Source organism: Anomalospiza imberbis, chromosome 1 (assembly GCF_031753505.1).
Source record: "Anomalospiza imberbis isolate Cuckoo-Finch-1a 21T00152 chromosome 1, ASM3175350v1, whole genome shotgun sequence".
Classification (NCBI taxonomy): domain Eukaryota; kingdom Metazoa; phylum Chordata; class Aves; order Passeriformes; family Viduidae; genus Anomalospiza; species Anomalospiza imberbis.
In genome coordinates this window covers 27516148-27528155 of record NC_089681.1, presented here as the reverse complement: position 1 = coordinate 27528155, position 12008 = coordinate 27516148, and the positions used below count along the sequence as shown (strand labels likewise).

General features: G+C 36.9%; 1 protein-coding gene across 9 annotated transcripts in view; it reads left to right on the top strand.

The window, feature by feature from the left end:
* The window catches only part of RALYL (RALY RNA binding protein like), a 374914-nt gene extending 364937 nt beyond the window's left edge, over positions 1-9977 (top strand). For all 9 annotated transcript variants that reach the window (XM_068185890.1, XM_068185868.1, XM_068185909.1 and 6 more), the window contains one exon: positions 8512-9977. In XM_068185890.1, the coding sequence (XP_068041991.1) occupies positions 8512-8546 (35 nt within the window). In that variant the 3' untranslated portion in view covers positions 8547-9977. The remainder of the gene's footprint in view (positions 1-8511) is intronic.
* The last annotated feature ends 2031 nt before the right edge of the window (positions 9978-12008 follow it).

The following is a 12008-nucleotide window of genomic DNA, read 5'->3' as shown; positions in this document are numbered from 1 at the left end:
ACCAACCTCTTAAAAGCAAACCTGGATCCCTTTTCAGGTGAGGACAATGATGACTTCTAAAAAATATCCCAAGCTGTTTGCTGTTCCTTATGGCTAAAAAAGAAACACCAGAATTTAATTGAAGTAACTCAACACTTTAAATAAGACCGATTGTAGTTTCCACCCATGAATATTTTTGCCAATATAATTTTAATTAATTCTGGTGGAGCGGCCCTTCTTTTACTTCCCTGTACTTTGGCTGACTCCAGGAAAATCTGGGTGACTTGTTCAACTGCTGCACTGGGTTTTGTCCATCCGTCACTTACAACCAACCGTCCCCATCTGTGTATAGCGGGAATAAGCATCAGAACAGTAACCTAGTATAGATACCAAAGAAGCAGTATGAGGTATGTTGGGAAAGTGGTCGATGGGAAGGGGGACACTGGTAACTTCTAGGCATTCATTGGTGCAGAAAAATCCTCTGGAAAAACTCAGGACAACCATTGGGTCTGTGTTATGGATTTGAGTCTATTGGCTTAATCATCAAATTCTAAGGTTTAACTGAAATTGAGCAATTGTCATGCATCACACATTTTTCCTGGTGTGTTAGTCTTTGAAAATAAATAGCTTTAGTTCCCCTAGAAAACTTTCTTTCCACAGGCTTTATCAGTAACCTTGAGCATCAAAAATGCTGAATGGAAAACCCTCAAAGGAAACATTTTTCTGTTGAAATCCTTCACTCAAGTAAAGAGTTGCAAACATTGAAAAGCCAAAAGATTGTTATTTTTCCATACTAAAAGGCAGAAATTGTAAATGTTTTGGTTTTTTTTCAATACAAATTGCAGAGCCAATACAGCTAGTGACCCAATTATTCCAAAAGGTCTCCATTTTTTAGAAGATACAAATGTGTTACTAAGAAGATTTTCTGCATGATTTATATAAAAATATGAAAGGCACATTGAATTTATCCATACGTGGGCATTTACACACCTCAGAAAAGGGAAGTTATTTAGAAGGTGATAGAACTTTAACTGCAATTTCAACAAAATAAAAAAAAAAAAAAAAGCAATCACTGAGAATAAGACAAGCTCAGTCTGCCAAAATGAAGATTTGGAAGTTAATCAAATACCAACTTAGCTAGCTTGTAATGCTGCTATGTGTGTCTGAAGTTTCCAAATTGTTGTCGCTATTGATTTCTAAAATTACACTATTCTGTAGTCTTTCAAAATTAACAAAGTGTTTTCCAGACCAAATAAATAAAGAATGAAAAGGCTAAATTCTTCTCTGCTCCCTCTTTGCAAGGTTATAATAATCCTTTCTCAGCTATTATGAGATTCTGTGCGACGCTGCGCTTTTCTTCCCCCCGGTCCCGGGCAGCGGGGGTGTCTGGCTAGCGTGCTGCTTCTGGGCCAGACCGGGGCCACCGCGTGGGTACAGAGCTCTAGGGCGTGGCAGCGTCTGCCGCACCATAGCCAGACGCTGAGCTGAGACAAAGGATGAGGGAAGATAGCACACCCTGCTCACGTGGTTGAGAACTCTTTATTCCCGCATGGGAGCAGCAGTGGATAATGCAGCTGTTCCCAAGCCAGCATGGGCAGAAATGGTGTCGGGGTACCAGGAGCAGGGGGTTAAATAGGGGGCAGGCCAACAGGGGAGGAAGCTCCCCTTGCCTATTGGGGACAGAGGACAGGGGAGTGACGTGGAACACGACAACCTATGGGAACATAACAGGGGTGTGTACAGGGTTCTGGGATGAATGGGATTACAGAGATGGGGTGATTGATACAGAGCTTTCCGAGGGGAAGGGGAGTGGTTACAAGATTGACATGACTGAGCTCCTGTGATACAGCTTGGAGCAAACCATTATGAGGGGAAATGGGGGTACATAGAACCGATCTAGCTAACATTTATTAAATTCCCTAACTGTACTAACTCGGGATGCAACAATTCTGCACCATTTGCAGACCATAATTTGACCCCAAGTCCAACATTTTGCTTTGTAACTTTTATTTTAAAATTAATGTCTCTTGGAATCCTCATAAAACCAAAATATTATACTCTACTGTGCACTGTGAATTCAAATAAGCTTTAGGCAGGAAAATACAAATTAAAAACTGTTTGAAATAGGACCATCTTTTATTGCTCTTTCCACCTGGATCACATTGCCATAGCAAGACTTTCACAGATGACAGTTTTAAACAGCTAACTCTATATCCTGTATATTCAATTGACTGTCTTAATTCATTATTCTGTCACCATTTAAATATTCATTTTGCATTTTTTGTCTCGTTCCACTACTGCTTCCTATGGTTTATTCTGGGCTTTCCCACTATCTCTGTCTCATGCTATATGCTTCCAACATCTTCTTCCAGTACTCACTCCTTCCCATTTATTTTATTTTTTTTAATGTCACTTCACCTGATTGTTGAGTAAAACTTCTGCCTCCAAGTATCTGAAAAATCTCAGATTGATTAGACAGAACACTTCTCATCTCAATACATCATTGCCTACAATTATTTTGCCTGGAATGAGTGCTTTTTGGGTTTTGATACCTATCTAAACTCTAATTTGGCAATAGTGAGAAAGTTTATTAGGTCCTTTCTGCAGAATTACTTTGAGGCAATTCTTCTTTTAAGCACCTACTTTCTTTTATTTTAAAAGCACACTCTTAAAATGTAGACATATTAAATTACTGCAGGGTACAAGTTTTAGTAGTTTCTTTATGCATTAAACTGTGTGCTCAAAACTGCACCCTTGGCATTAGTAGGACAGGAACTTTTGCCTTGAGCATTAATACTAATTTGACCACCTAATCTCACACTAGAGAATTCCTACTCCTCACATTAAGCAGAGATTAATTCAGTAGGAATTTTAGTCTACAGCTTTTTTACACCACCCTGTACCTTAAAAGCATCTCCTCTGTAGCATTCAGGATGATAAAGTACAGTACTTACTGTGATTCATGATAGGACTCAGTTGGGCCTGCTTTTCCATGGAGCATCCCAAGAAACAGAAAACACCCAGGGATCTCCAATAAGAGCCATACCCCTGAGAATTTGCTATGAATATCCACTCATATGCAGGGATAAACAAAGGTGTAACATTTTTTTCCTCTACTTTATTTGGCACTGGATCCCAAGGAGGTGTTGAGTGTCCCTCAAGGCACACTGGTATGGGCTGAGGGAACTCTGTGGACAGCATCAGGGAGTGATGCATTACTGCATTTGGATTGGCTTTATCAGCCAAAAGAGAACAGGAAAGAGATTTTGGTGGGAACACAGTTTCACCATGGTGTAGCAATGTGGGTGCATTCTGGTAAAGACTTCAGGGCAGTGAGTTCTGCTAAAGCACCACTTCCCCACCATCCAACCTCTTCCACATCTGCTTGGAGATCCTGGCCCACCCCACACTCTGCAGAAGGCCCAGTGCCTCCAGCTTCAGATCCCTCCCACTGTCACCAGAAACTATACTACTAGTGCTAAGTCTTTTTCTACTACTATAAAGGACCTTGCAGAGGAAGATTTTGCTGCAAAAGCAGCCTAGCAGGAGAAAAACACACAGTCTAAATAAAGTGTATAGATTCACTTCTTTCCTTCATGGCCCTACTCAAGCCCTCAAATGATCATGGTGACTCTATTCCCAAAGTCATTCCTTCAGTCTCATACCGGACCATCTTCTCAACTGCAGTGTGCCCTCGCTAGCACTCTGCAAATATTGGATCCTCTCTCCACCACTACACCAAAAAGCATTTACCACAATTCTGCCTGGACTCTGAAAAAGAAGATATGATGGTCTAGGGGAAAAAAATCAGTATCTGATAGGGCTATCTTATTCTTCCTGCAGATTTTTATTGGACAAACAAGTGAAACAGAGCATTTTAATATAGAGAAGATAGAAGTTTGTTTTCACTGATGACTAAACCAATCATTCTCACATGGACTCACATAAATACTAGCACTTCAAAGCAATTAAGCTGTTCACTGAACAGAAAAACGATTCTGTAATGTTTTTAGCAATTAAAGTATGATTGGCAGAGTCCAAAACATAATGACTAGTTTTCATCATTTGAAGTAAGGTTTAAAGAAGGTGCAAGTGGTTCTTTTATCCTTTATTAATATTTATCAAACTGTACAATACCTTTATTTGTTAAATGCAGTGAATATTCTATCACTAGTTCATTACAAAAAAAATTTGCATTACTGCCATCATTTTGTTTTTCATCTTTTACAAGGGTTACAACTGAAAACAGCAAAAGTGTGATACACATTCAGGTTCCCCTGCTCGCACCTACTGAACTGAGCATTTACATTTCATATGAGGGCATTAAACTAAGCCACTTTTATGACTGTTACTGAGTTAGAGATTTGAGACTTTAAATCAAGGGACAAAGTGCAAGGTGTACTTCAAATGAACACAGCTGTGAAGTCAATTTGACAGCTAATACAAATTGAATGTTCCTTGGTAAGCTCTGCTTCTTCCTTGTGGTTTTCCACTGATGATGTCTTCATCATCATGTTGTGTAAAAGCCAACAAAAGTGCATGTCCCCATGGTACCTTACAAATATAAATTACAGTGTTTTGCACTCAGTGTGAGTGCCTGCTTAAGAGAAAAGGAGGATATTATCTTGAGTCAAACATAGCAAATAAACAGAATGGCAATTTGCATTACTACTTTCTGTACTGCATAACGATTTTTCTCATTTTATGTAAATATCTAGATCAAAAGTGGCCCACTAAGTTCTGATTATATTTTTGTGTTTGTTTTGCCTTTTTTTTTTAATGCCTACTCTGCAGACAGATTCCATTTTTCATCTCTTTGGTGGTCCAGAAAGTGCATTTCATAATCAATAGAAATTATTTGAGATGAAACAGAGTATGCTATCCTCGAGGACATAAGAGCAGCATCTGCAGACCTGGATTCAGAATTCTCAGTTGTACAGATAACAGGAGTGAGCATCAGAGGTAGTGAAAGCAGTTGTGCTACAATTGCAGTTTGAGGTAGCACAAGTATGAGGGCCAGTGTTGGGAGTGAAAGGACAGTGTACCTGCTGCATTTTAATGGGGCTTGCTGTTGTTTTGCAGAAAGTGATGTATGGCGGTCACATAACCTTCTGTCAAAGTATAGTCAGGCACCAGCAGAAACCTAGAAAGGTGTCAAGCATCAAGTCTCCTACTCAAGAGGAGCCTGCAAGAGACAGATGTACAATTTTACCAAGCAGTGGTCAGCAGTAGCTTCAGATGCCTCCATTACAGTTATTAAAATGAGAATTCCAGTCCTGAGAATGGGTTTGTCTGGCAAGAAAAAAGAGACAGGAGAGAAAGAGGAAGGATACTTGAGGCTTTGGGTTTCAAGTTCATATGTATATGTGAACCATCATCTATCCATCCTCTTTTTAGCTGCATTTTCTGAGAGTTTCTAGGATTAATGTTATCATAAAAGCCATTCAGAGCAAAGAATTTTTAAAAACAGATGCATTTTGTCAGGTGAATGTCTTTCATGTATTTTGGATGCTCTTATTGCTTATAATTATTGTGGGGTAAATTATACGGTAAAGTATGTAACAACTATATTCTGTGAGACTTTTCTTTAAGCATTTGCTTAAACAAGGTAAGATGTTAATCATGTACATCTTTTGTATCATTTAGTCATAGCACATTCCTAAAACTCCCTCCAAAAAACATATGCAGAATCTACACTCTCATACAGTAAGAATTATTCCTGTACATTTAGGTCTGGAAGATAAGCATGGTAAAGTCCAGAAAACTCTTCCCATAAACCCTGTGAGAAGGAAACTATTTAATGTTGGCTTTCCAATATTATATACAAGATAATAGTATATGGTTAAAATTAATCTAGTAGAATTTGCATTTGGAAAAAATTGCCAGAAGGATTATACTGGAACTATAATAACGGTAGCAATAGCATTTTTGGAAGACTGAAATGCACTCTTATGCCTAAGAAGAGTCTGTCCAATAACTCATGCTCAAAAAGACATCCAGATAGTGAAAAAAGCAGAAATAATTTCAGGTGGAAAATGAACCAATAAATATTCCATAAACTCTCTCCATCTTTTTTTTTTTTTTTCAGAGATTATGATGGCAATTAGGACAGTGTATAGAGTTTCTTTGATATTGTCTATGGATGCCCAGTCTATATGCCCAGTTGAGTTATTCAATTTTTAAAATGCATTATGTTCAAATCATACTTTCTAAAGTGGTTTTCTGTTAGAACTACATCAAATGAAAGGCTTATTGATGGCTTTAACGTAATTCAGTTCATCCTTGTTGTGTCAGGAGATGTTTTTATATATAAGGGGAAAGAAATGAAAAAAATTTTAAAAACCCACTAGTCATCATAAGGGTTTTTTAATATCATCAGCACTACCATAAAGGCAGATGATAAACTGCACACTATTCAGAAGAAAGAAATAGAATGAAATTAGCATTGAATTATTCTATATTAATCATAGCTCTGGATTCCTGTCATTACAGGGAAAATAAATGTTTGGCTCTTTCAGATTTTACTATTTCCTCTCAAACTTTACCATTATTTGTAGTGAGAGGGAAATAAGAAATCCATGTACTGAAGGAAGAACACAGGAATATTTTGGACTAGTGGGGTTGCTAAATTTTTATCACTGTTTCCAACCATCAGCTTTGATGACTTGGGTCCAGATGGTTAGCAACACTAATGTTTCACAATGTGAAACATTAATGTTTCACAACAGGTAAAGGCTTGAAAGATTTATGGCAAGGGAAAAAAGCTTTGATAAATAACTTCAAAATGTGCCTCTTATTGATTTCATAATTGTTGCTTCTTAAGGCCAGAAAAGAGGAACTCTCTTTGGAGCTAATAGGATGTACAGTGGGATTTTTTTTCACTCCTTCTAAGATGAATAGCTAGTTAAAAACCATTAAGCTTCTCTCAGACTTAAGGGGTGAGTTTAAAGGCCTTTTTCATTATAGCTAGTCTCTCTAGGGATCAAACCTAAAACATAAGAGGTGAAGATTTTCTCTGTGCAAGTAGAGAATAATAGTTTCTGGATGATTTAACTTAAAGAAGAAAATTCTGGGATCTGTCACATGAGCTTTTCTCCCTAATCCTGGTTACCTGTGAAGACAACAACCACAGACCTGGTGCCCTATTTGCAGTACAGGGCAAATCTGATGCCTGACTTCTTCAAAGGTCAGGAGCACAGTCCTGCAGTGACTTGGAAAACCAGGTTTTCAGTAAATGGAAATTTTAACAGTTTTTTTTTTTTTGCACTTTTCTTTTTTTTTTTTTTTTTTTTTTTGTTTTCTTTTTTTTTGTTTTTGTTTTTTTTCATTGAAGGATGTGGAAAGTAGCTAAAAAGAACATCTGGAAGCTTTTCAGCCTTTGCTCAGAAGTGCACCAGGTTTCATCAGCTTTTCCTTTTTCAGTTATAAAACAAGACAGACTCCACCCCACTCCCCAACCCCAACAAAAAAAGAGTGCAGAAAAGATTGGCTGAAAGACATTTTTCCTGTCAAAATTAAGAAAAAAACCTTGAAATTTTCACTTTAAAAAAAGAAACCATGTACTTCTGCTAACATTTTCTGACAGTTTTCCAAACAGATGCGATTAGGAAAGTGTTGTCAGTTTCTCTGTGGGTAGGTGGAGCTGGTGTGCCTTATGCCCCCTGCAGCATCACTCAATGCCTACTTGAAGCTGGTAGCATTAATGGGTCACATAGCAAGACTCATATATTTAGATGCAAACTGCCTCCTGCCTACTTGAAGCTGGTAGCATTAATGGGTCACATAGCAAGGTTCAGATATTTAGATGCAAACTGCCTCCAGCCTCTGCTGGAATAATGAACCTCAAAAGTGTTGGCTAACAGTGGATTTTTGCATTTTCACAGTGTGGCTGATAAAGCAACAAAAGAAATCAAAGGATATACTGTTATATCCTATGGCAAGTACACAAAAACACTAGCAAAATAGGCAAAGTAAAAGGGAAGCAACTGAGGAAAAATCCATCAATCTGGTTACTATAGGCATTGCTGAAAGCACAAAGCCAATGGAAATGGAGTAAGGTATAAAAATAGTGTGATGGGGCTGAAGCAAAGAACTATACATGCAATTTATTTAGATTGAATGCTATTATGCAAATAAAGCATTTCATTGCAAAGCAGCCAAGATACATTATTCTATTTCCTGTTGCTAAAATAGAAATTATTTAGCAGTTTTTTTGCATTAGCATTATCGAGGGGAGGTATACTTCAGCTTCAATAGCTCTTGCTTGATTTGCTGTTATTATTTTGGGCCGTACAGTTGAGTAAATACTGTTGCACAGTCCTGATTGTCCACTGCTGCAGGAACACTATTCTTCTTTTAACCTTCAATGGTTTAAGGTGGGAAAGCATTATAGACATTTATATCTGTTTGATTTGTGAAAAACTCAAGTCATAGTCCTCTTGGCTCTTTTCCCCAGCTGTCTTGGCTTCTTTTTGATGTTCTCCTGGATGAAATTCTATGCTTTCATACTAAAGCAAACATTTCATTTCTCAGTTTCTACAGATCAAGTGATGAAATGTCATGTGTGAACCCCCTGAAGGCTGAGAAGAGAAACTCTGACTTCCTCACAGAAAATTGTGAACTGCAGTTTCTTACTGGCTGACAACACGTTTGATTCAATTTGTATGAAACTCAATTTACTTATTAAAATGGACATTATTGTTCAGATATTAGAAACTCCATTTCTTATATGTTCTAAGCTGTACAATTGTCAGATTTTTATGGTTTAGATTGTAAATGTGGTTTTCTCTGGCTAATTATTGGTATTATTTTTTTAATTTTGATGTCTTAAAGGCCAATGTACTGTATCATAATAATATGAAGGACGTATTTAACAGATGTGGAAAACACTGTATACAAATGTATATTTCTAAAAGCTATTTTTATGATTAGCACATTTTACTGTTTTACCATATTTAGAGTCAGGTGATATTGCACTTCTTTGTTTACCGCTTAATTCAAACAAGACCATTTTCATCAGTGCCACAATGAAATACATTGTATGGTATTTCCCATTATTTTATTCAATTTATTTGTCATTGGAAATAATTACATTTGGTAATAGAATAGCTTCTAAAAAGTGAAAATGTCAAAATAAGAGAGCAATCCTTGACAAACTGTAAATTGCATCCTACTGTAAATCCCCTTTTTCAGATAAGCCCTCTCTGTGATGCTATTCATCAGACAGTTGTTACAGCTGTTCTTGCAAATCTCGAAAGGCAGTTTGTTCCTACCGTATGGAAAGTCAGTCAGCCTCCTGTCTAGCCAGGAAAATTACCCATAGCCTGCCAATATCTGACAGCCTGAGTTAGCCTACTTATTGCTTTTTGGGTTATTTTTTATTTTCTGGCAGTAGTCTTTCAACTCACAAACTCCTAAGGCCCTCCTGAAAGCCTGAAATTGGAATAATTAATTACTACAGATGTTGTAGGGGGAATCTCAGTATAGAATTTCATAATAAATCACATTTCCTTTCAAACAGAATGGATGCATTATTTCTCTTGAGTGACTGAGACATTAAAGGTAAAAAAAAATCATGGGCACAAGGACTTCTTGCCCTAGAAAAGTACCAACTTGTTCACCATCCCAAAGTCAGACCTCTTTAGCATTGCAGATGACATGAAACAAGGAATATGTATTTATTCATTTACACTTTTATGCAAGTGATACTCATATAGAAAGAGACATGACTTTAAAGAGATTGCAGGGTAAACAAATTATTTACTAGCTACAGCCTCCCAAGAGAGAGAGGCATTAATTAAGGAAGTGTCTTACACAGTCAAATGGAGCACAGACCCAGTCTGCAGCATTGAGCCCTAACCACTGAGCTCCATGACCAGGCTACTTGCTATTTCAGATCATCCAGCACTACAAAGTTGAACTCGTGCCTTGCCCTTTCAAACATTCTCTGTAGGCTGAAAACGAGAGAAAACAAAAGGTACCAGAGAGACTTTTTAAAAGATATAACTTTAAATTTCTGTTTTAAAAAGTAGTTTCTGAGATGACAGGTTCACCTCAAGTAGTGCGGGTGTAAGTGGGTGGGAGCTCAAGGTCTCTGGTCAGGTTTTGGGCATGGGGACCATCAATAAAGAAGGACTGATATTTTTAAAAAATTTGGAAGAAAAGCATACATTTTAACTTAATTATCTATTAATGAGTGAGAACTTTTTTCACTAGGTAGCTATGTGACATTGCACTCTCAGTTACGTTTGTGTACCTTATATTTAGCTTGTCTACTGTGTGTGGAGTTACATGGTTTACATAAGTGCTGAGTAGTACCCAGCTCCTTAAATAAGGAAAGACTAGTATAAGCAGTTACACCTGAGCATAAAGAACTGCAGCTTCAGAATTTATCAGGGCTGACTCTCCTAGAAAATTGCAGCAAAAAAATATAACTCCAGTGTAAGTGAAATATTAGGTCAAATCAGAGAATGAAATACTCCACTTTCTATCTCTTAATATGGGTTATGAACATTTTTAACTGTAAAAATGCAAAAATAATTGTCATTTTGGGATTTCTGTCTTTGGCTGATAGTTAAAAAAAAAAAAAAAAAGAACTCCAAACTCAGAAGGTCCAGGAGCATTTGTACCATTTAAATCACTTAAACTGTTGGCTGACTTAAAAGATGCAGAAAATCATTCAAGAAGATCAGTTCTGATATTGATGTTAATAAACTAGATATGAGAAACATCTAGGTATATTGTCTCTTCACCACCTCCATTCCAAATGAGCTAACACTCACAGAAAGCACTCTGAGATTTTTACACATTCTTTACAATCATTACCCTTACAGTATGAACTCACAGAAATAATTGCACACTCATAATGTTGACACTGTTTGACACCACAGTTTAAGTCCTGAGTATATTTTGAACACAAAAGTCACCTCTGGTAACACCATGAGGCACTATTTCATTTGCAAGCCAGAAGATTGTTACCCCGTGCAGCCTATTACTAGTAAGGTTTCTCAATGGCATGTTTGCTTAAAATCGCTCCAGAGGATGCTGGTAGCTTTGACAGAGCTTAATAGTTCTCTGCTGTCCATGTATGCAGTATGCTCAGTGTTGTTTGCCATCACCTGTTACTTGTTTGCCATAAGTTTTGTCAATTGTGGGATTTTTCAACATTGCTCATCCCTTGCAATATGGAAGAATAGGAAACATAAAAGATCGTGTCAATCAGTTTGGACAGTCAATGGTCATAAAATCCTTTACAGACAGTCCTGAATCAAACCAATTCATTTTCTACACAGATCTATATGCTCTGTGTATTTCAGATATTTGTTTCAAACATGGGCAGCTGCATGAATGGAAAATATTTACTAAAAAGCTTTAAAGTTTGGATCAAGAAAAATATTTTTACTTTTGTAAACTCTTGTATTACATATTGTTGCAGTTCCTATTCATTTTCTCTGTAGATCCATTTTTAGTTCTAAAAAATCACTGTATTTAAACTATGTAGATAACTATAATCTTGTTAGCAGTCCTATTTTTAATTGGTGCCACTGCAATTTAGATTTGAAACATTCAGAGTTTGCCCATTAAAGCAGATTGATGGTTCATTACAGTTTTCTTTAAAATGTTGTAACATAATTTTTACATGTCTGTAAATAAATATTTTCTCTGATTTATGCACTAATTCAGTTTTGGAATTTCTTCTCTTAAAATGTGACTCTAAGACACTTTCCAGGAAAAATGTATTTCTCTCATGGAAAAATGGCATTTAAATCTCTGTAGTACAAGCATCCTTCACAAATTTTCAAAGCAGACCAAACAGAAGCAGGCATTCATAATATTAAGTACTAAACTTCAGTAAAATGGATAAAATGTTAAACCTGCTATCATTTTAATAGTTTGAGAAATTTAAACACCAGTACTGTATTAAAAAATGACTGACAAGAAATGTGACCAACTTCCTGGAAAGAGGAAATTCTTCAGTGGAGTGAGAAAGAGGAAGGCACAGTGGGGATATTTGATTGAACTTAAGAAAT